The 23,419-nt window shown below is 39.0% G+C and overlaps 1 protein-coding gene across 1 annotated transcript; it reads left to right on the top strand.

Moving 5' to 3' along the window:
- Positions 1-454: 454 nt before the first annotated feature.
- DR1 (down-regulator of transcription 1) lies at positions 455-22,932 on the top strand. Its single transcript, XM_059688792.1, has 3 exons — positions 455-2,006; positions 12,711-12,874; positions 20,831-22,932. The coding sequence occupies exons 1-3, from the start codon at positions 1,787-1,789 to the stop codon at positions 20,975-20,977; spliced, it is 531 nt and encodes a 176-aa protein (XP_059544775.1). The 5' UTR covers positions 455-1,786; the 3' UTR covers positions 20,978-22,932.
- The last annotated feature ends 487 nt before the right edge of the window (positions 22,933-23,419 follow it).

The following is a 23,419-nucleotide window of genomic DNA, read 5'->3' as shown; positions in this document are numbered from 1 at the left end:
TCTATCTCTCTCTCTCTCCCTCTTCCTTCCTCTCTGAAGTCAATAAAAATATATTTTTTAAAAATAAAGACAAGAACAAAACAGTATAATTAACCAAGATCTCCTGGAGGTACATCTAGGGTCTTCCTTAAACTAGCTTAAGAAAACATTTCAAATAAGCCTGTTGCTGTCCAATGTATCAGGAACAAAGTATCTGATTAACTATAGTGCCCAAACTGACTTGTAACATAGGCTCTTCCTACAAATAACAGTATGACAAACTTAATTTAAAAAAAAAAATGCAGTTTTTGTGAAGAGCTTAATATACATTGACATTACTAGACATCTGGACGGAAGCAAAACTCGAGCTGCTTCGATGCTTTCACACACTTTCCCCCTCCGGAAGCCGACGTGCAGCACCCCATGCACCACGGCCCAGGTGGAACCTCTCACGTGGCTCCCTGCACGGTGCACAGCATTTCCACTACTTTGAATCACTTTTCCAGCTTCCGGCTTAGCCATTAGTAGTGACTGGGAGGGCAAGTCACTGCTCTGCATGTTTTTCTTTCCCATAAAACGAAACGGTGTGGCGGACCCCAGGACGCTTTGAGGCCAATCATGTCTCCTGGGTACCATCAGAAGCTTTCGCCGGGGACCGTGCGGACAGGCAGACACACGGGCTTTCCCCACCGCTCACTCCAGAGTCCAGGCCTCGTTCCTCTTCAGTCCCAACTCAGGCTCTTTGAGGAACAGCAAAGGGAGTTCCTTTAACGAAAGCCAGCGCCCCTTTGTCCCGGAACGCGGCTCGGAGAAGGTTTGAGGCGTCAGCTGGCGGACCCCTCCCGCCCGCCAAGCGCTGTCCCGCGCGGCAGCCGCCAACGGGCGCGTGCTCGGGGCGCCGGGACCGCGAGGCGCGCGCCCGCCCAGCCCCGGGCCCCGGGGAGGCGCCGGACCAGGGCGCGTGCCCGGACCGTGGCGGGAGGAAGTGGGGGCCGCGCGGATGGGCGGAAGGCGCGGGTGGGGGAAGGGCGCCGTCACTCCCGGAACTCGGTCGGGAAGGGGGGGTGGGCCTGGAGGAGAGGCTTCCGGTAGCGCAAAGGGTGTCGGGAGAGGCTTCCCGCAAACCTTCTCTGGCCTCTTGAGGGACCACCGTTGCCGCGGTTTCGGCTTCCACGATCTGCGTTCGGGCTAAACGGCCACAGCGGCCCCCAGTGCGGTTTCCCTTGTGCCTGACTCTGTCCCTAGTCGCTCCCAGGCGCCCGCCCGGGTTCTGGCGGCGGCCGCGGCCGACATGTTGTGAGGCGGCGGCGTGGTGTCCGAAGGATGGTTTGGCCGAGGCGGCGGCAACGGCGGCTGGCGGCGGCGGCCGCGGCGGCTCCGGCTCGTTAGTGCCCAGCCCGCGGCGTGTCCGCCGGGCACCGCAGCGAAGCCTGTGTCCCTGGACCTGCCTGTGCTCCGGCGCCGCTGGGGACCGGTTGGGCGACAGCGCCCTCCTCTCCGGGGCGACACGGAGGTGGTTCCTGGTGCTCAAACCCCTCACCACCTCACTTTCCCTTCCCGACCCGGGCAGCGCTGCCCCCACATCCTCAGCCCCGCGACGTCCCTCCCGACCTCGCCCTGAGCCTCGCACAGGGTGTTCCTCGCCCTCCGGCGCCAGCCCTGCCCCCTTCGTTTTCTGCGCCCTCTTCGCACAGCGCCCCCGGACCGCTCCGAGGGCGGCCTTTTGAAAAACCTTTGTGGAGGAGCGAGTGGACCAGAGCCGGGGAGCTGTCTGAGGGCGAGGCGGCGCGCGAGCTCGGAAGAGACGATGGCTTCCTCCTCCGGCAACGATGACGATCTGACTATCCCCAGAGCTGCGATCAATAAGATGATCAAAGAGACTCTCCCCAATGTCCGGGTGGCCAACGATGCCCGGGAGCTGGTGGTGAACTGCTGCACTGAATTCATCCACCTGATCTCTTCGGAAGCCAATGAGATTTGCAACAAGTCGGAGAAGAAGACCATCTCTCCGGAGCATGTCATTCAAGGTGAGTGTGTTCCGGGTGGGATTTTTTTTGTTGTTTAAATGACAGTCGCGTGACCCGTTCACGTCAAAGCCCTCATTCCCCTTCCCTGCCCGGCCCCGGAGACATGAAAAGGCCACGCGGGCATGGGAGTAGCCGGAGCCTCGGACAGTCCCGAGCCTAGGTCGTGCTCTCGTGGTGCTTTTCACCCAGCGGGTGCCGGTGAGGATGGCAGGCATTTGGGCCAGCTAGCATGCATTCCCAAAGGCGAGGTGTTAGCCTCGGTTTACGTACAGCCGGGGAAGCCGCGGCAAGAAGGAGAAGTTCGCCTGCCTCGAGTGGAGCCTAGACAATGACAACTGAGAAATCGCCGGCCTAAAGCGAAGCGGAGATCAGCAGATCGTGACAACAGAGAAAGGGACCCAGAAAATGAAAATTCAGGCAGGAACCTCAAGTATGAGTGGGGGCAGCACCCTTTCCCACCGATCTCTTTACTAGTCTCGAGGAAAAGTTGAATTTTCTAACCACATGAGTAAAAGAATTCTTCACACGAATGTGTTCAACGCTGTGAAGTTTATTGGTGGTGAATGGAAGAGTGTATTTCCTGCTTTAAAACTTTTTTTGATGGTCCTACCATTGATCAAGAAGTTACCAAAGAAATCCAGTTCTATTCTGAAAGAACAGAGTGACTATTCTCCCCCCTCCCTTTTCTTTCTTTCTCTCTTACTTTTCTTTAGTTTCCCTTCTTTATAGTTTCCTTTGTTCTATGAAGATACATTTTTAAAGCTTGTATTAGTAGACTTTAAGAGATGTTTTTCATGGAACATTTCCCTATTCTTTCCTGCTGCCATTACTATTTAAATGTATACACTTAAACTTTTATTGAACAGCACTTCTGAAAGTTTCAACAATTTCTTTTCTCTTAAACTGGAAAGTAATAGGGATTTGAGAGACCATATTCTGATTATTTGTTTCAGGGATGGAGAGACATATTTACTGGTCATAGTGTGTTGGGAAGTACTTACATATACTCTTATGCAAAAGTTGGGTTCAATTTGAGGTGATAGCTTGTCCCTTATAATAATCCAGTTAAAATCCTATCAATTTCTTGATTGCTTTTGAAGTCAGAAAAAAAGTAGTAAGTTTAATGGTTCATTTTAATCATTTTGGTAGGCAAGTGGCTCACCCCTTACCGCCTCTGCCATTTCACTTAGATATATCTTACATTCCTAAGTAAACAGTGCTGACAGAAAGTGTAAAAAATGTATCTACTGTGACTTACCTAACTTTCCAGTTAGTCTGTAAAAACGCACTTGAAGCACCATTTGGTAGGCAAGTGGCTCACCCCTAACTGCCTCTGCCATTTTATTGTTATAATTTCACTTTTTAAAGGGTGACTTTCCTGTTATTCTGAAGTAGAGAACACATCTGCTCATATTTCCCATATCCAATATTTTACTGTCAATATTGACAAAAGGATTAAATGATTCATTTTTGGTCCTTAATGATGTGTGGGAGGTAGATTTAAAATATACTCTGCCATTTTCACTTTAGTACATAAGGAGAAAATAGATTCCCTAGGAAAAAGCATATTCCATTTTTAAGCTACAATTTTTTTCTATTTTTTTGGTGTGCTGGATACCCTTGGCAAGTAAAGGGAAAGTCAAATTGTCTATTTTTCCTCTTGTGTTTTTATTTTTATATTGTATGTGCAGTTGTTGTCAGAAGTCCTTCACAAGATTATCCAACACATAAAAAAGAAAAAGGATCTTTTATCAACATTGCCTTTCTAATGAAAATTGCAAAAAAAATTTTAAAGGATCTTCCTAAACATTTGTTTACACCACAGAAGTGGGGATCATTCCAAAAATCTAATAACACATTACAATCTCTTCTTGGGTAGAGTTTATTCTTTTCTAGGATATATTTAGATTTCTGATTGACATGATGGAATAAAAGTGCAGCTGTAGCAAGCAGTATGTTAAATGCCCCAACTTTGGAATATGATAAATTCAGTTTACCATATAAGTCAGAAAGTTCCAATGAAAACATTTTCCTTTGCATACTGAATATGATGTATTAATTTTTTAAAAATCATGTATGGACCTGTTATAGTCTTATAAATTTACCTATTTTTTTTTGTAACATTGACATTGTTTAGTGGATAAGGACCTACCATTTCTGCCCAAAATTCTCCCCAGTTAGATGTTTAGATTTTACACATTTATAATCTCACTAGTGGCCTGGTCCACGAAATTCATGCACAGAGGTGGGGGGGTGGGGGGAGAGGTGTCCCTCAGCCTGGCCTGCACCCTTTCCAATCTGGGACCCCTCAGGGGATGTCCGACTGCCGGTTTAGGCCCCATCCCTGTTTAAACCAGTAGTCGGACATCCCTCTCGCAATCTGGGACCACTGGCTCCTAACCACTCACCTGCCTGCCTGCCTGATCGCCCCTAACCACTCTGCCTGCTGGCCTGCTTGCCCCCAACTGCCTCCCCCCCACCCCCCCACCCCCCACCGGCCTGATCTCCCCCAAATGCCCCCCCCCCCCCCCCCGCTGGCCTGCTTGCCCCCAACTGGTCCTCCCTGCCAGCCTGCTCATCCCTAACTGCCTCTGCCTTGGCCCCACCACCATGGCTTTGTCTGGAAGGATGTCCGGAAGGTCTCCTGGTCTAATTAGCATATTACCCTTTTATTAGTATAGATATTAGTCTCAGATTTCTCAATCATTTTAAATATATATTTTTTGTCTTAAGTGGTTACTTTTTTTTTAAAGAAACATTTAATGTGTGTATATTTTAGGTGTTTTAAGTGCGTTTTTACAGACTAACTGGAAAGTTAGGTTAAGTCACAGTAGATAACATTTTTCACACTTTCTGTCAGCACTGTTTATTTAGGAATGTAAGATATATCTAAGTGAAATAATAATGTACATTTTAAAGTAGTGTAATTGTTTAAGTTTGGAATTTTAATAGTAAGTTTAATGAACTAGACTGCTTCAGGACATCTCACTTGTTCACTTGCCACTTTGCTTGGGTCAGTTCTGTAATATTCAAGTAAAAATTGAAGTAATTTTATTGCCAGTAAATATGTGAAATACTATAACTTAAAATACTATAACTCTAAAGTTATATTAAAATATTTTTGTAAATGTCTTGCTTATTTTGAGTTTAAGAAAGTAGACTTTATATTGAAGGTCACAGATACACAAATAGAGGGAGTTCTGAGGTGCTCCTCATATTCCATTGCTGGTTTCAATGAATACATTCTTCAATGAGTTCTAACATGTTCTGTTACATTATGGAAAGAATTGACATTGAGAGTCAAGAGCTGCAAGTTCTACACTGGAAAGTTTTTTACCTTAGGCAAATTTGTTAAATGTTTTCCCATTTATGTATAAATAATACTTAATAGTTTCAGGTATAACTTGTAGTTATTGAGAATTAGTCAAGGTTGAGAACCTTATATGAAATATGCTACAATAAGTAATAATTTTAAAAATTCATGTAGTGTTTCTGATCTTCTGTCTCTCTGTCTCTCTCTTTCTCTCTCTCTCTCGCTCTCTCTCTTTCTCTCTATGGATATAAAAGGCTAATATTCAAAGTGTCCCCTCAGGAGTTCAATCACTCGCTATGATGTGCGCTGACGACCAGGGGGCGGCGCATAATGAAGGCCCCAGCCGGCAACCGGAAGGCCTCGATTGGCCCTGATCGCAGGCTAGGTCTAGGGACCCTACCTCGTGCACGAAATCCGTGCATCGGGCCTCTAGTTAAAATATAAAGCTGAAAGTCTGTTAATGTTTAACCTTACATCATACCTTTTGTAAAGCCAGAGTATAAGAATATTTTAAGTGATACTATTTTCTTTCTGCATTTTTAATCTCTTGCTACATTTTTTTCACATTTATGAGAATAGTAACTGAAAGTAGTAAAAGATTGAAAAACTCTTTGAGGATTTGCTTCTTCAGCAATTGAGTTTCTGTAAGCTATCTGTGTTAGGTGCCTTTTTAAAAATTCTAGTCCCTCTCATACTGGTACTTTTCTGTGAATTTTTATTGTTGTTGTTGTTGTTTGTTTTTAATCCTCACCTGAGGATATTTTTTCCATTGATTTTTCAGAGTGGAAGGGAGGGAGGAGTGGGGGAAAGAGAGAGAAACATGGATGTGAGAGAGACACATTGATTGGTTGCCTCCTGCACACACCCCAGCAGGGTTGGGGATCCAACCAGAACTTGGAGTGGAGGTACATCCCCTTGACTGGGAATGGAACCCACAACCCTTCCAACCACAGGCCAATGCTCTAACCACTGAGCCACCAGCCAGGGTTCATTCATACTGGTACTTTTGTAAAAGACAATAAAAATGGATCACTAGAAAAATAAGAAAAAAAGGTATAAATAAAAATTTATTTTTTGTTAAATTCAATAGACAAAATTACTCTGTCAAATTGCTATAAAGGTTCTTTTTTTCCCTTTTGTTGAGATATAATTGACTACAACATTGTATAGTTTAAGTTGTACAATGTAATGATTTGATATATGTATACATTGTGAAATGATTACCACAATTAGGTTAATTAACACATCTATCACCACATAAAGTTACAGTATTGCTATGAAGTTTCTTAAATGCTTACTAGCACTTTGATTTTCCATACTTAACTCATCACAGACCATTACAAGCAATTCTGGCATAAGTGTATGGACTACACTTTGAGTAGCTTTGCTCTAAAGCAGGGGTCCTCAAACTTTTTAAACAGGGGGCCAGTTCACTGTCCCTCAGACTGTTGGGGGGCCGGACTATAGTTTAAAAAAAAAACTATGAACAAATTCCTATGCACACTGCACATATCTTATTTTGAAGTAAAAAAACAAATGTTTTCGGCGGGCCGCATGTGGCCCGCAGGCCGCAGTTTGAGGACCCCTGCTCTAAAGTCTAAACCACAGTCTATTTTGGAAAGTAGATGTGAAGTCGTTTTGAAATCAGAGGGTCTGAGTAATTGCAGAGAAGTTGTAATAATAATGAACATGAGAACGATATTGTGTTGCCTAAATGATCATCCATGCAGATATTTTTTTCCAAAGAGACAACATGTAATTTGCATTGCACAGTTTATCCCATAATCAGTACTTTTTCAAGTTAGGATTTTATTATTTTTCTTAAAATTGATATATGTTTTGTTTTTCTTCTGTGACCCAGCAATTACTTTTGAATACTACTATGTACTTGGCACTGTGCTAGATACTGCTAGGGATATAAAGGTGAATGATATTTAATTCCTGCTCTGCCATCATTCTCATTGTCCCAGATTTCCAGGAGTTATGATACAATCGAGGACATGGTTCTTAAGGGTCTTCAGAGCCGAAACCGGTTTGGCTTAGTGGATAGAGCATTGGCCTGCGGAGTGAAAGGTCCCAGGTTCAATTCCAGTCAAGGACATGTACCTTGGTTGCGGGCACATCCCCAGTAGGAGATGTGCAGGAGGCAGCTGATCGATGTTTCTAACTCTCTATCTCTCTCCCTTCCTCTCTGTAAAAAAAATCAATAAAATATATTAAAAAAAAAAAAGGGGGTCTTCAGAAACCTTGCCTTGCTTATGAGCCAAAATGTCACTTTGGCTACATCCTTTTAATGTATTTTAAGTGAATTACATTACACAGACACTCCTCCCCCCAACATACATACAAAATAAAATACAGAAATTAGAGAATGTTATATTTTTTTAATGAAAAACATGATTATGTTGTGAAGTATAAAATAATTCAAACAAATTTTTGTTAAAATTAAACTTCAATATTATTGGTGGTGGAAGTTTTTACTTTTTATTCTAAGTGGGTATCTTGTTAATATATGTCCTTCAAATTGAAAAGTTTGCTAAGTGATTTTCCCCCCTCTAATATACCATGTATTTTTCTGGGTATAGTTTTAAGATAAATGACAGAGGGTAGTAACCAGACCTCTGAGGAACAAATGATGTGTGTGTTTTACCCACAATTTTTTTAAAGATGATTATTTTTTGGATATTACTCTGAAATCCTTAGAGCCAGGACCATTAACATTCCATAAAGTCCCTTAGGACATATTAGAAAATGATATACCTTCCTTAAAAACCTTAATCACCATCTGCCAGAAAAGGCACAGATTTTAACATAAAATTATAACACTATTTTATAAACATACACATCTATGATGTTTATACCTGATGGCCTTCCTTAGATATGGTACTGTTGTGCATTGAACAGCCTGCTTATAACCATAAATAGTAACCCTTCTTAAGAGCTATTTCCCTTATCCTTTAAGACTCTACTTTGTGTAAAATGGGAATGATTACTATTACATGATAAGAAATGATGTAAAGTATCTCCCTGTTTAGAAGATACTATATCCAGTTATTAATATGTTAGCCTAAATGTATTTAAATTTTTGATTAAAGTAAATTCAGTTTTTGAATTTAAATTATGGCTGTTCCTGTTAAAGTGTTTTATTGTGAGTACAATATTTGTATATAGCAGCTCATTGAATAATAAATATTAACCTAGGACTTACTTGCAAATTTTTTTTAAAGCAGTGTTCTCAACCTTAGATGTTTTTAAAGGTGAGTTGTTTTTGTTAATTTTTAACCCAAACCCTCCGTGGTTAAAGGTAGTTTGGAATGAATTTTTTAAATGTCTAGTTTGGTAATTTATGATGTTTCAAAGAGGTATTTCTCTATTGTGTTGATTTGTTAATTTTGTAAATTTAATATTTTATAAATATATTTGTTCAACTTGAAAATAGGTGTGATAATGTATAACTATATTATTTATTTAGGTTCTATATCCTTATTAAGGGACTCTTTTAAATGTAAGAGAAAAAATAAAGAATAATAATACACAGTCCAAGTCAGTTAAACTACTCTTAGGTACTAGACAGTGTGTTAAATCTCTTAGATTAATTACTTGGTTGATTCCTACAACCCTAGAACTAATGCAGATAGAATAGTGAATATTTTATTTTGCTTTTTGATGGGCCAACCTCTGTTCTAAGCTCTTTATATCTATTCTTCACAGCAATCTAATCGGATGAGATGTAGATACTGTTATTCTTATTTTAAGGGCAAAGGTGAAGGAAGTTATGTAGGGTCACACAGCTAATAGAGATAGAGCAGGGGTCAGGCCCTGGCAGACTTAGGGTCTGCGTGCTTAACCACTATACTGCTTCTGGTTGTAGGAAGATGTGGAATAAATGCCATTCTCATTTTAGAGATGGAAAACTGAAGCTTTGAGATGTTAAGTAATGTATCCAAGATGATACAACACAAATACAGTGACAACTAAGTTTTAAATTCTATGTCTATCTGATTTCAAAAGGAGAAGAATACTGCTGTCTAGACAGCGGTTCTCAACCTGTGGGTCGCGACCCCTTTGGGGGTCCAGCAACCCTTTCACGGGGGTCGCTTAAGACCATCCTGCATATCAGATATTTACATTACAATTCATAACAGTAGTAACATTACAGTTATGAAGTAGCAACGAAAATAATTTCATGGTTGGGGGTCACAACATGAGGAACTGTATTTAAAGGGCCAGAAGGTTGAGAACCACTGGCTAGGAGGATCAGGCAAGCTTAATTTGAAGATGGAGCTTGATCTGGGCTTTGACTGCATTACCATCAACATAAATGTGGGAAACTGGTGCCTGCTGGGAAACACTGTGCACTCAAATTTAGTAGAAGTATGCAGGGGTTTAGTAATGGCGAAGTAAAGCTGGAAAGGTTGGTGGAGCTAGATCCTGGAGGACTTTGATATAGGGCTAAGGTGGTAAGATGTTCCTTAGAATGTGGCAGGATATCATAAACCATTCACTGGGTTTCTTTTGATTTTGTCTCCAGCCAATATTATTGAAAATACACTGCTGTGCTTGTGCCTTTAAAAAAGAAAAAAAGCCTCTGGCCAGTGTGGCTGGGTTGGGTGTGGTCCTGTGCTCTGAAAGGTTGTTGGTTCAATTCCCGGTAGGGGCCATGCAGGAGGCAGCTGATCAAGGTTCTGTTCTTATGTTGATGTTTCTCTCTCCTCCCTCCCCCTTCCTCCCTCTCTATAAATCAATAAAAAATATTTTTTTAAAAGGAAAAAGATAATCTATTAGTTCAAGTGAAAAAATGCAGGCTGCCTAATCTTCACTTAGTTTTCCACTATACCCCAAGCTTCCTGAGGCCAAGAATTATACAGCAGTTAATTTGATACACAGAACTCAGAAGTTTTTGGGTGTTGCTGAAGTTTTGGGGTGGCAAGGTAGGGTCAGAAAGTTGCCTTACTTAAAATTCAAGTAATAATACTCAACTTTATGGCATCAGATTATTTTTATTTTTTTAAATTATTTTCCCTTTTTTAATAATTTTTGTGAATCTCTTTTTTAAAAATATATTTTATTGATTTCTTACAGAGAGGAAGGGAGAGGGATAGAGAGAAACATCGATGAGAGAGAAACATCAAACAGCTGCCTCCTGTACACCCGCTACTGGGGATGTGCCCAAAACTAAGGTACATGCCCTTGACTGGAATCGAACCTGGGACTCTTCAGTCCGCAGGCCGATGCTCTATCCACTGAGCCAAACCGATCAGGGCTAAAATAAATTTTCATTGATTTCAGAGAGGAAAGGAGAGGTAGAGAGAGATAGAAACATCAATGATGGGAGAGAATCATCGATTGGCTGCCACCTGCACGCTTTTTACTGGGGATCAAGCCCATAACCCGGGCATATGCCCTTGACCAGAATCAAACCCAGGACTCTTCAGTCCACAGGCCAACACTCTATCCACTGAGCCAGACAAGCTAGGGCCATCAGATCATTTTTAAAGAAGAACTATGAAATTAGTTTAATTGAAGTAGTTAAAGTTGAAATCATTTAAAATACCTTAAAAAAAAACCACAGTTAACATGGGAATGTGGATTTGTAACGGCATATTTGGTATTCTCCCTGAAGAGCAAATCCCTGAAGGTAGAGTTTAGAGCATATTTACTGAGGGCAGTCTGGTTCATCATAATTGTTAAAAGACTATAAGAACTGATGAACTAAATTAAGTTCATTTACTGTGTTTTTCACTACTTCTATTTCATCATTGGCTCAGAAAACAAAATACGTCTTTAGGTCTTCGATCAACATGTAGCACTATCAACACTAATAAAAGAGAAAAATGGTAATTGGCGTACGAGCTACCCTTTTCATTGGCTAATCAGGGCTATATGCAAATTAACTGCCAACTAAGATTGGCAGTTAACTGCCAACAAGATGGCGGTTAATTTGCATACGTAGGCACAATGCAGGGAGGTGAAAGGGAAAGCAGGAAGAAGCCCCCTGCCACTGACAGTGATCGGAAACCCAGCGGGGAGCTAAGAGCTGGGGGGCAGGGCAAAGGCGGCCCTGGGGCCGCCTTTGCCCTGCCCCCCAGCCATGATCGGAGAATCAGGTGCCTTTTCCACCCTGGCCAGTGATAGCAGGAAGTAGGGGTGGAGCCAGCGATGGGAGCTGGGCACGGTCGAAGCTGGCAGTCCCAGGAGCTAGGGGTCCCTTGCCTGGGCCTAAAGCGAAGCCCACGATCGCGGGGCCGCTGCAACTGCGGGTCCCCGCTGCCCGGGCCGGACGCCTAGGCCAGAGGAGTCAGGCCTGGGCAAGGGGCCGATCCTGCGATTGGAGGGTGATGGGGGTCAACGCCTGAGGGCTCCCAGTATGTGAGAGGGGGCAGGCTGGGCTGAGGGACACCCCCCCCCCCACCCAGTGCACGAATTTCGTGCACCGGGCCCCTAGTATAATATAATTCTAAACACTATGAGCCAAAAGAAAATTTTATGCCTTGTCTTTCTGGGTTACAGAAAGCATTTAGAGAATGCATTTTCTTATAAAATTTTCTTTCAAAATGTGAATAAAAAGAACACCACCCTCCCCGTGAAAGAGAAGGCAAAGGGACTGCCTGGCTAAAAGAACCAGACAGCCTTGATTGCCTGCCTCGTTAGGCTTTAAAAATAAGAATTTTGTTAAATGCTTCTTTTATCCTTATACTTGTCCTTTATCCCAGTTTTTCTGCCACACCACATGAAATGTTTAAAGAGTGCTTCCTGTTAAGTTTTATTTTCAAGGGAAATTCATTGGCTCAATGCTGAATTTCTTAAATTATTTCCAACAGTATTTCTTAAACTTTGCAGTTTGAGTGTCTTTTTTTAAAATAGTTCCTGTTGGTATATTGAACAAAAGAACTTATCTACTCTTTCATTCTATCCTACTGAAATTTAGAGCATGTGTTATCAAAGCCTACTCTTTCTAAGCCAAATGGCACAAAATATATTATTAACAAATATATTTCAAATTTTTGCTTTTCTGGTCTTCTTTGAGAAAGTGACTAACTTAATGATGTTTGATTTACTATGAGTGGCATAGGAAAAATGTTTTGTTACTAAAACCACATGTTCTTACATTGGACTTTTTTTTTTTCTTACAGGAAATGCTTTGGTTTTTAGTCAGCAAGAAAGGGAAAAGGGAAGGCCTATTCTTAAGTTTTAACTAATTTGCAATCTAATATTAAGACAGTTGACAAAATACTTTGTCATAGTCATCTAGATCATTGCTGTGCAACTGAAAGATAGTAAAATTATTAGAAAACAGCCACCTCCTCCTCAAAAACCAAACAAAACCTTTAAGTTTCATATGTAGAAGAAAAGCTGTGTTCTATCATTCTTTCATATTTTCATTTCCCTAGCCCTAGAAAGTTTGGGCTTTGGCTCTTATATCAGTGAAGTAAAAGAAGTTTTACAAGAATGCAAGACTGTAGCATTAAAAAGAAGAAAGGCCAGTTCTCGTTTGGAAAACCTTGGCATTCCTGAAGAAGAGTTATTGAGACAACAACAGGAATTGTTTGCAAAAGTAAGTAATTCATTTTAAATTATTGTCATCTGAATCCTATGCTGTTTGCTAATAGAAATCAGCCCGGTTTCTGAAATAATTTCCTAAATCATCTTACCTCGCAGAATTTTCTTTCTGTGGCTGTTTATTTAATCATGGAGTCTGATGTTTAGTAAAGATGGCCAGATTGACTCTTATTTGGCCAATTATTTACTTCATGTAAAAGTAAATATTTGCAGCAACCTGTTTTCTAAAGAGAACAACTCTAAATAACTACTGAGATTTTACTTTGATTTTTTTCCCCAGACAGAATGACTATTCAAAGCTTGAAAAGTAGACCTAAACAGTCTTAAGATTTAAAATGATGGGCTGATGAGAAAATACTCTTTTCAAAATTTATGATGAATGGCATATAAAGAAAATGTGATTAACATCTACTTTGCATTTAAATTAGATCTTTAATATACCACTTAAAACATTCTAATCTTAAAAAAAAATTTGAAGTGTGCCAGAGGAGCAGAAAAAGGAAGAAAACTTTTCTTGTTTGGTACAGGTCTAATACCCAGACTGTGAAGGATTAGCACCCAAATACTAATGAAGATTAGGCTGTTTTTTTCCCCTACTAAGATCTGGCCTCTCATTTGAAATTGTAAGGCAGTTTTGGGTTGAATAGATTTCCTACCGGTTACTGTAGTTACCATTAGAATTTGGAAGTATCATTTTAGGTAATCTATTCCAGATTAGTACCATAGCTGATCTCTTTGCAATCATAACATCCAATTTGGTTTATGCCAAAAGCATTTGAGTTTTAAGTGTTATCAGGCACTAGACTCCAGTCAACATTTTAACCAGTGGTTCCCAGCCTTTTTTTGGCCATGCCCCATCTAAGCATCTCTAAAATCCTGATGCCTCCCCTCCTTGACATATAATTCTTATTATTCAAAAAGTGAACTCCTATTCACATGGAGGAAGCCTAAAAGGCCAATAACTTGGTCTAAACAAGTTTCCAAAGAATATGGCATCCATGAAAAAGAAAAGTAAAAGAACGAAAGGACAGTTGAAGTACTGAGGAAGAAATCACTAAGGAATTGTTAAAAAATAATAATATGAAGTGATATGAAAAATAGCAAATAAAGTTTTAAAACAGAGAGAACTGAAATGTATAAATTTGTCACAATATATATTTATATACTATATATGAGGCCCCTAGAACCATAAGAAATTCACTGTTAATAACTCATTCTCCAACTGTCCCCCCCTTAAAAATCAAATTGCCCCCCTGTGGGGTGTGTGCCCCATGTTGGGAACCACTGATTTACACTTATCTATATATAAATAAAAGCCTAAGTGACCGAATGACCAAACAACCGGTCGCTATGATGCGCACTGACCTCCTAGGGGCAGACACTCAATGCAGGAGCTGCCTCCTGGTGATCAGTGTGCTCCCACAGCTAATCTCTTGCTGCCTGCCAACCTCCCGCGATCCCTCCCCCCGGCCGACTGGCCCTGATAGGCAGATTGGGACTGGGCGAGACAGCCCTGATCGGCCCCGATGATCACTGGCCAGGCCAAGGAACCCCACCCATGCATGAATTCGTGCGCTGGGCCTCTAGTAAGAGAATAAAAGCTTACTACACATTTATTGAGCTCTAACCATGTGTTAATCATATTGGCAAGTAATTTAACTGTATTACTTTTTTTTTAATATATATATTTTTAAATATATTTTATTGATTTTTTATAGAGAGGAAGGGAGAGAGATAGAGAGTTAGAAACATCGATGAGAGAGAAACATCGATCAGCTGCCTCCTGCACATCTCCTACTGGGGATGTGCCCGCAACCCAGGTACATGCCCTTGACCGGAATCGAACCCGGGACCCTTCAGTCCGCAGGCCGACGCTCTATCCACTGAGCCAAACCAGTTTCGGCTAACTGTATTACTTTATTTAATCCTCAGAACAACCTATAGTGCTTATAGATTTTGCCATGGTTTCTTACATACTGTTATATTGGTAAAATCTATAAGTACTAAAGAGGACAAACCTTTGAGGCAGGTGTGTACAAACAGTATTGTAATCCATATGAATGTAAGGTAACAAAGAAGGAGTAATGATTAAAAAAACCATTAGCCAGAGCCAGGTGGCTCAGTTGAATGGATCATCATCCCGTACACTAAAAGGTGGCAGGATCAGTTCCCAGTCAGGGCACATACCTAGATTTCGGGTTTGATCCCCAGATGGGGCAAGTTTGGGAGGCAACCAATGTTTCTCTTTCACATTGATGTTTCTCTTCTTTTCTCTCTCTCTTTCTCTACCCTTTCCTCTCACTCTAGAACAAGCATGTCAAACTCAAAGGCTGACACGGGTCAAATAAACAAGGTTTAAGTTTATGTGGGCCGAAAAAAAACCAAAATCTTCAGTTTTCATAGAAACGTAGGTTTATTTTGATAGGGACATGCTGAAATAAATGAGTAATTAACATAAAATAATAGAACATTTTAATAAAAATTAATATTTTTTTCTTGAACATTATCTTACCAGACACTGAATAACTGCCTAAATTAATAAGTGCAATGCAAATAAACCTATTTTTCTTGTTTTCCGAAAGCAAAATATTTTCTGCTGCACACACCAGATAAGCCAGTACAAGACTAATAATATGGCATTCGGCTGCTAAAATATTCGTTGCTAGTGTTAGTGGAGAGAAATGGTGCACCTGCGCGTATGGCGCATAAGGGAAATGAATGCAACACAATTATAGTAATCAGTCATTAGTGAACGTTGTAGTTCATTATTAATAATTATGTATACCAGGATATTGTAAAAATTAAGTTATGAAATTTTTATTAAAAAGTTTCTTACATACCGTTACATTGTCTGGGCTGCAAATATATTCATTGTCTCCTGGGCCACGAGTTTGACATACTTGCTCTACAATCAATAATATATCCTCGGGTGAGAATTTTTAAAAACATACACATGTCAGTGGGTATCATTTATTGATTCTGTACTATTGCAAATCACCTAGAGGGTGCCAAGTTAACCCTTTGAGTGCCAACCAATATCCTAGGAACTAAGCTAAAATTGCCAAGGCATTTTTACTGATTTTACAGCAGTTTAGGAAAAAAATTATGAATCGCAAGTAAATGAAGTTACATATTCAAAAACTTAAGGAAACCTTTACTACATTTGTTTTCATCTTTGACATATATTGTTTGCTGATTGTATTATAAAATACTAGCAGAAAAAAAAATGAACAAAACATATAATAGTGATGCTGCAGGAGGAGCGCCATAACGGTTGGGAGCCAGCAGTCCTGGATTGTGAGAGGGATGTCCGACTGCCGGCAGTCGGACATTCCCCAAAGGGTCCCAGATTGGAGAGGGTGCAGGCTGGGCTGAGGGACACCCCTGCGCGCGTCCCCCCCCTCCCCCACCCAGTGCCTGAATTTTGTGCATTGAGCCTCTAGTGTATAATATAAATGTTATTATATCCATTTATACATTAAGAAACAGACTCGGAGATGGAGAAACTTGCATGAAATTATTCATTTGTTCTTGCAGATATTTACTAACCACCTTACTGTTTACCAGGCATAGAGCTAGGTGCTAGGCTTACACCAGTATACAAAAGAAGTATAGTTTCTATCATTATGGAGCTTAGTTTACTAGGAAGGATTGAGTTAAATAATACCAGTAAGTTCATACAATTAGAAAGTATTAGAATCTCAATGAAAACTCATATCTTCTGACTTCAAAACCTGTGCTCTTTCTATAATACCATGCTAATGGTTTAGCCATCCTTTTGTTTACTTAAATTTATTTTGAAATTTTTAAGTGGAATATGCTTTATCCTTTCAAGGCAAAAATATGAATGAAAGAAATAATTGACTGCCTGCCAAATCTGTCTTCTCCTCCCTCTCCTTGTCATCTGTTTTTATTTCCTCTTTCTTATCACCTTTTTCCTTGCCCTGATATATGGGTGAAGATTCTTTGCTCTAATGAGGAAAATTAGCAGAGAGGTAAAATTATAGCAGCTGCCTACTACTTTTTCCTCAGCACACAAATACTTAAGTTCTAAATCTGAAAGGAACTTAATACAGCATCTTTTTCATCACTTACATTTTACTTCATCTTTTAGACTTTATTTGAAATATACAAAGTCTCATTTTAAGCTGTCTTTCACTGCTAGTAGCAAATATTTGGAAAGGGGGAAACATTAAAAATCAAGATTAGTATGTGAGAGTGAAAATCTCAAAACATAACGACAATTTCCAAAAGAAATGAATTTGGAAGTATATGCCTACTTACCTCTCTCACACTCCCATTTTAGGAGGAAAGTAGTTGGGATGAATTGGGTAAGAGGCAAGAAGGTAAAGGGAAATTAGAATACCATTGGAAATTTTAATTTGTAGAAATGAATACAAATAAAATTTATCAATCAACAGTAATTTTAAAGGCATAGGACTGCTTTTATGTTTAGAGAGAAAGTATGGGAGCTGGCTGATATGAGGGCATGATACCTCATATCAGTTAAATTTTTAGTATAACCAGTACATGTCTTTACAGATACTGAATAAACTTTGAGACAATGCACCTTTGCAATAAAACCTGTGTAGAGACTTGATATTGAGTTTTTTCAATGCTATGAAATTATACATATTTGTAGTTGATTAGGCCACACAGCATTCTTGGAAGTTGATAAATTCACACATTTGTTTTGCCCTACAATTTTCTTACGAACTTTTAAAATGTTTTTCGTGAAGCACTCTTAGTCTATTTTGAACTCTAAGTATTCCTACCATAAAAGTAAATGTGCCTGTTTGTTAGAATACCTATTTTCCATATTCACAAAAATGGGAAAAGTAGTTATTAGGATACCTGGTTTGTAATTTCCTACACTAACAACTGTATTTGAGGCTGACCACTCTCATGAGGAAGACATAGAGATCCCAGGTACCGAGATGTCATATTCAGTTTTGGTGGTATGGGAGTTTGCCAATTACAAAGCAGTTGTCTCAGGCAGAAACCTCCCTTTCTGTGCTCCATGACAGGGCCTAGTGCTTCCGCTTTTCTAGCTGACTACTTTTAGACTCTAATTGCCAGGAGGGGGCTCTAGAGGGAGATTGCTAGGCTGGAGGAGGAAGGCGGCACTTGGGCTTCATTCTTTTACTTCCTGTTAATTTTGGGTTTCTTTGTACAACCTAGCAATGCTGCTTCATTCTGGCTACATCAGTTTTTCCCTGTAGCACAAATTGAATCTAGTTTGCTATGTTTCTAATTCTTAAAGAACCAGCCTGAATATTCATCTCCTTCAAGGATGTGAGTCTCGAACTTTGGGACCCTCCTCCAATCAATGCCCCTTCTTCAGAGATCTGAACTTCACTTCCATGGGTTGCTCCTCTAAGCTCCCAAGTTTTAAAAATTCCAGCCTTTCCCCTTTTCCCCCCATTTTAAGGTTGGTGATTGCTCTCTGTAGTTGCCAACTACATGATACCTTTGTGGTTTTTCTCTTGCCTTTTCATTTACCTAGTTACCAACTTTATACTTGGTCAATAATCCTTTATGTTAGATTCTTTCTGTTTTCCTAACTAGTGTTACTTTTATCTCCTGATTATATCTGAATGATACTGGCAGAATAAAAAAAAAACTTAGTGGAAAAATAGTATTTCAGTTTGACTTGAAGGAAGAGTGGAGTTTTAGTTGGTGAAAATCAAGAAATTTCAAATAGAATGAATGTCAGCATGAGTAAAGATAGCGAAAATGTGAGGGATGGTGTATGTTTGGGAAACATTTTATGTTCTAGGCTTCTTTTGTTTGTTTGTTTTGCTTTTCTTGTTTTTGAGTACAAGGTGCATGTTACAAAAAAAGATTAGAGGGATAGATTGGGTCATGCAGTAATTTGGAGGACCTTGAATTGCAGGCTGAGAAAGTTGGACTTAAATGGTAACAATTAAATGATTTTTAAAAGTATAATAATGACCTGATTAGAATTGTCCTCTAGAAATGTTTAGATAATAAGTTCATGACAGATTAAGAAAAGTTAGAAGTGTAGAGGTTATGTTGGTCATCATCATTGTTTTCCCACAAAACATTCACTCAGAAAATAAACACATTACCGCCCTAGCCAGTTTGACTCAGTGGATAGAATGTTGGCCTACAGACCAAAGGGTCCTGCATTCGATTCCGGTCAAGGGTACATACCATGGTTGCAGGCTTCTCCCCAGCCCGGGCCCTGGTTGATGTGCATGCAGGAGGCAATCAATTGATGTGTTTCTCTCAAATTGATATTTATCTCTTCCACTACCTCTAAAAGATAAATGGAAAAATATTCTCTGGTGAGGATTAACAAAAAAAAAAAAGAAAGAAAATATACATATTACCAATATGTATTGGTAATCAGTGAATATGAAAAAAGTCTTTATTCTCAAGTGTAGTGAAGAAAATAGATGTATGCTTAGGTAATTAGAGAACAAAGTATGGAAATGCATAGAGAATTATTGCATATGAAATAGAGGACAAAATATGAACTAGAAAAAAAAATATGAACTAGAAGGGTCAAGAAAGACGAACTGATTTGTGTTTTAAGTGATGACTAGGAATTAGCCATGTGTAAGAGGGCTATGAGCCAGGCTTAAGGAACAACTTCGAGAAAAGTCATAGAGAGAGAAATAGCATTTTGTTTGGTAGCATTTAATGGGAAATTATATGATCTTTTCAATAACATTTATTTTTTCCCCCTTCTTCATGTGGTTTTTCTGCTAATGGATAAAATTAAATTGGGAAGGAGCCTTAGCTGTTGGCAGCAGTGCATGTGTTGCATATACATCTTGGTTTCTAAAATCCTGGGGTTTTTATAGAGGATAGATATGTCAAATGAATGGATTTTAACTATCCCATTTTTGTTGCTGTTCTTAATCCTCATCTGAGGATATTTTTCTATTGATTTTTAGGGAGAGTGGGAGAGAGAGGGAAAGACAGAGAGAAACATAGATGCTAGAGAAACACATCAATTGGTTGCCTCCTGCACGAACCCCAACCAGGGCCAGGGCCAGGGAGGAGCCTGCAACCAAGGTACATGTCCTTGACCGGAATCAAACCTGGGACCCTTTGGTCCTCAGGCTGACGCTCCATTCACTGGGCCAAACCGGCTAGGGCTAACTATCCCATTTAAATTTAGTTCTTGGTAAGTGTCTTTTCACATATGGGAAGGGTGTGTTTTGTGTATGTAGTGTGTGTGCTTGTGTATATTAATAGAGGAAGGAGAGGGACAGAATAAGAGATGTATATATACAGAGATGTATATATCACTAGCTGTGATAGAAACTCAAAAGAAATATTAAGATAGCTATTGCGTTCATGTATAGTACTTTTCCCCAAGAGTTAGGGGCACTGTAGTAGAGAGCTTTTAAACTCAAAAAAAAAAAAATTGTAGATTAAAAAATGTTTGCATTAAAATGGTAAGTTGAGCCCAGTGTCTCATGGTTGAGTGTTGACCTATGAACCAGGAGATCACGGTTCAATTCCCAGTCAAAGAACATGCCCAGGTGGTGGGGCATGCAGGAGGCAGGCAATCAGTGACTCTCTCTCATCATAGATGTTTCTCTCTCTCTCTCTCCATTCCTCTCTGAAATCAATAAAAAAAAAATTTTTTTTAAATTGTAAGTTGAGAGAACAGAAGAATCAAGTGAAACAAAAAAAAAAGAAATACAGGTAAAGGAACCAAAGAGAGGATATTGTGATTTTCCTGTTCACATTTTCAGCTTCTTCAGTTGAACCAAAGCATAAATTATGTGACATGGAGGGGGGCTATCTATAAGAGAACCAATCTCAAGGAGTTCCTGTTCTCCAGATGTACAGCAGTTATATAGTGGTTGGGAAATATCCAAATTTGATAATGACTAAGTTTGCAATTACCTAAAGTGTGTATGCTATGGGTTTTTTAAAAATTACTTGTTTTTATGTTTTTGGTGTTTAGGCTAGACAGCAACAAGCAGAACTGGCCCAGCAGGAATGGCTTCAAATGCAGCAAGCTGCCCAACAAGCGCAGCTTGCTGCTGCCTCAGCCAGTGCATCTAACCAGGCAGGATCTTCTCAGGATGAAGAAGATGATGATGATATCTGAAATTCACCAGCTGAGGTTCTGTTTCCTCTATAAATGTTTTCCCTGCACAAGAAAACAGTGAAAGAAATGCTTATCTGTAATTTTGTATGCATCTTGGTGGACTTGCCACTGGTACCTAGGGATGTCTGCTATTGATTTTCATCTATTGTGTGCTATTCATGTGAAAACTGTCTCTTTGAACAATTGAAAATTTAAGGTTCAGTATAATATCAATTTTGAATTTTTAACGGTGTTTATGAGATTTTAGATAGCAGTGAGTCCTTTATTGATCAATAAACAGTGTTACAGAAAACTTCAACTTTATAAAAGTACAGTGAAATTTATACAGAAACTCTAAATCCGTATTTTCATTTCCTCTGCCCTTTTAACTAAACTAAAAATTGGGAATATTAAATTATTGTGGGAGGGGGTGCTGTGTAATACAGTAGGCATTAGACCAGATTGGTTAAAAAGAACGAGTTCATTTCTGTAGTATGTGATTTTTTTTGTCTTTTAAAATGAGTATATATACAGGCTATATATATGTGTGTGTGTGTATATATATATATATACAACAATAGTGTTCTGTTGTATGTATAGGCCACACAAACACATATATGCTCAGATAAATATACTTATTTGAAAGAATTTCAAAACAAGACATTCAAAAACTCGGAAGGGGGATATGTTCCATAGTAGTGTATAAATTGGGGGGGTCATGTTTTTTATTTTGTTTTTGTTTTATGTAAAGGTAAAACCTATTGTTTTATTATGGCATAATTCATCTTGAGCTACACTATTACATTTCAAAGACTGCCCAATTTTGAGGACTGTCATGATTCTTACTATTTCACTCCATTAATTGTCAGTAGTATTACTTACTTAGTCCATCCATGTTTATTGGAACTTGTGAAACAATTGCTTAGGTTTTATTGGTTTAACTGAGGTTAATGAATATTCAAACCTTTGCTGGGGAAAAGGAAAGTTAATGAGCATGCTTGCTGTAAAAGAGGGATTTTTTGTAATTTAACTTATAGTTTACTTATTGTTTGTTTTTCGCATTACTCTTACATTTTTTTGACTAGATGGCCTACAGTGTCCAATGCTTCCTTTTGAAATGACATCATCTCCATCATAGAGTGATAGCTTTAAAAATTGATTTCTTTTGTTTTAAGAAACATGTCATAACTAGTCAGCCCTATATGAAACATAAAATGTAGTTTCAACCTGCTCATTAAAAGGGAGGAAGCTTTAATTTGGTTCTCATAAATAAAGTATGGCAGTGATTTTTATAGGAATCCAGTGTGTGGAAGAAATGGCATCTTGTTTGTATTTTGGAAACAATGGAAAAAGCCACTTAAGATTGTATGAGGTAATCTAATCTAAATTCCTTTGTCAGTTGCCAAACTATTTAAATTTCTGTATTCACCAAGCCCAAGAATAATTTGCACTGTCAGGATTTCAATTTTAATTGGAGAGCTAAATAAAGTTTACAAGTATTAGATTTCTTAATGATCATATTTTGCACTTTTAGGAAAAGTGAAATATTGTTATACATTTATTAAATACACTTCCCCATGCCACAAAAAGGTTAATTTTGCAGAATGTTTTAAGTTGAAGTTGACATTGTATCTATGATGTGCTTTGGACAACATAGAAGGGATTGTGTGTTTTTTTAAAGTTTAAGTACCAAAGGTAGTCTAGTCTAAGACACAGTAAGTTAATAAGTGTTGGCTTTTCTAATTTGTACTGTAACATCCTTATACTTGCTATTTTAAGTGTACCTGTTTCTGAAGTAAACAACTTAGATATTTTTCCACACCTTTTTTTTCTGATGCAGAGTTCAGGTTAATTAATATTTTACTGCATCTGATAATGTATTATATGTTTGAAGCCTAGTGATTTTGCATTTGGACATTCTTGTGATTTCATATGCTGTATTCTTCAAGCAATAAAATTCTGATGTGTTTTATAAATTGTTTTTATATTTAATGATCTATACAGATTAATGACAGGAGATTTCTGTTACTAACATTTTTACTAGTTTCAAGAATCTTAGGCTCAAAACACATTTTGATATTAAGTATGTAGTACCTGACTTTCTCCTTTGTTTACTGTTATTGAAGAAACTGTGGTTTTACTTGTATTTTTGTAATTTACAGTCCTAGGGTGTAGGTATCAAAAGTTAATTAAGCAATGTTTTACTTTTAGCTTTTTTTAACATTTAAAAGTCACTTTTGTCTGTTGATATTTTAAAAAATCTTTCAGAGAGAAACAAATCTTTAGCATTCTTGAGAAATAAAGTTATTGTTTAGTGTTTTCCCCACCTCCTTGAATATAATCTTGTTTTTTTAGCAAATTATCAGATTGTTAAATGTTGAAAGGTACCAATTTTAAAACTGAACATACCATACATATAGAGATATACACAAATCAGGTTTTTCACAAATTAAGCACGCTCAT

The sequence above is a fragment of the Myotis daubentonii genome, chromosome 3, assembly GCF_963259705.1.
Source record: "Myotis daubentonii chromosome 3, mMyoDau2.1, whole genome shotgun sequence".
Classification (NCBI taxonomy): Eukaryota; Metazoa; Chordata; class Mammalia; order Chiroptera; family Vespertilionidae; genus Myotis; species Myotis daubentonii.
The sequence above is the reverse complement of the archived record's forward strand: the minus strand, read 5'-3'. Positions and strand labels throughout refer to the sequence as shown.

Excerpts from the sequence above, each read along its gene's own strand:
- DR1 (XM_059688792.1), top strand. The coding sequence starts at position 1,787 with ATGGCTTCCTCCTCCGGCAACGATGACGATCTGACTATCCCCAGAGCT. Across the intron at positions 2,007-12,710 it reads TCCGGAGCATGTCATTCAAG|CCCTAGAAAGTTTGGGCTTT; the intron begins GTGAGTGTGTTC and ends TCATTTCCCTAG. Across the intron at positions 12,875-20,830 it reads AACAGGAATTGTTTGCAAAA|GCTAGACAGCAACAAGCAGA; the intron begins GTAAGTAATTCA and ends TTTGGTGTTTAG.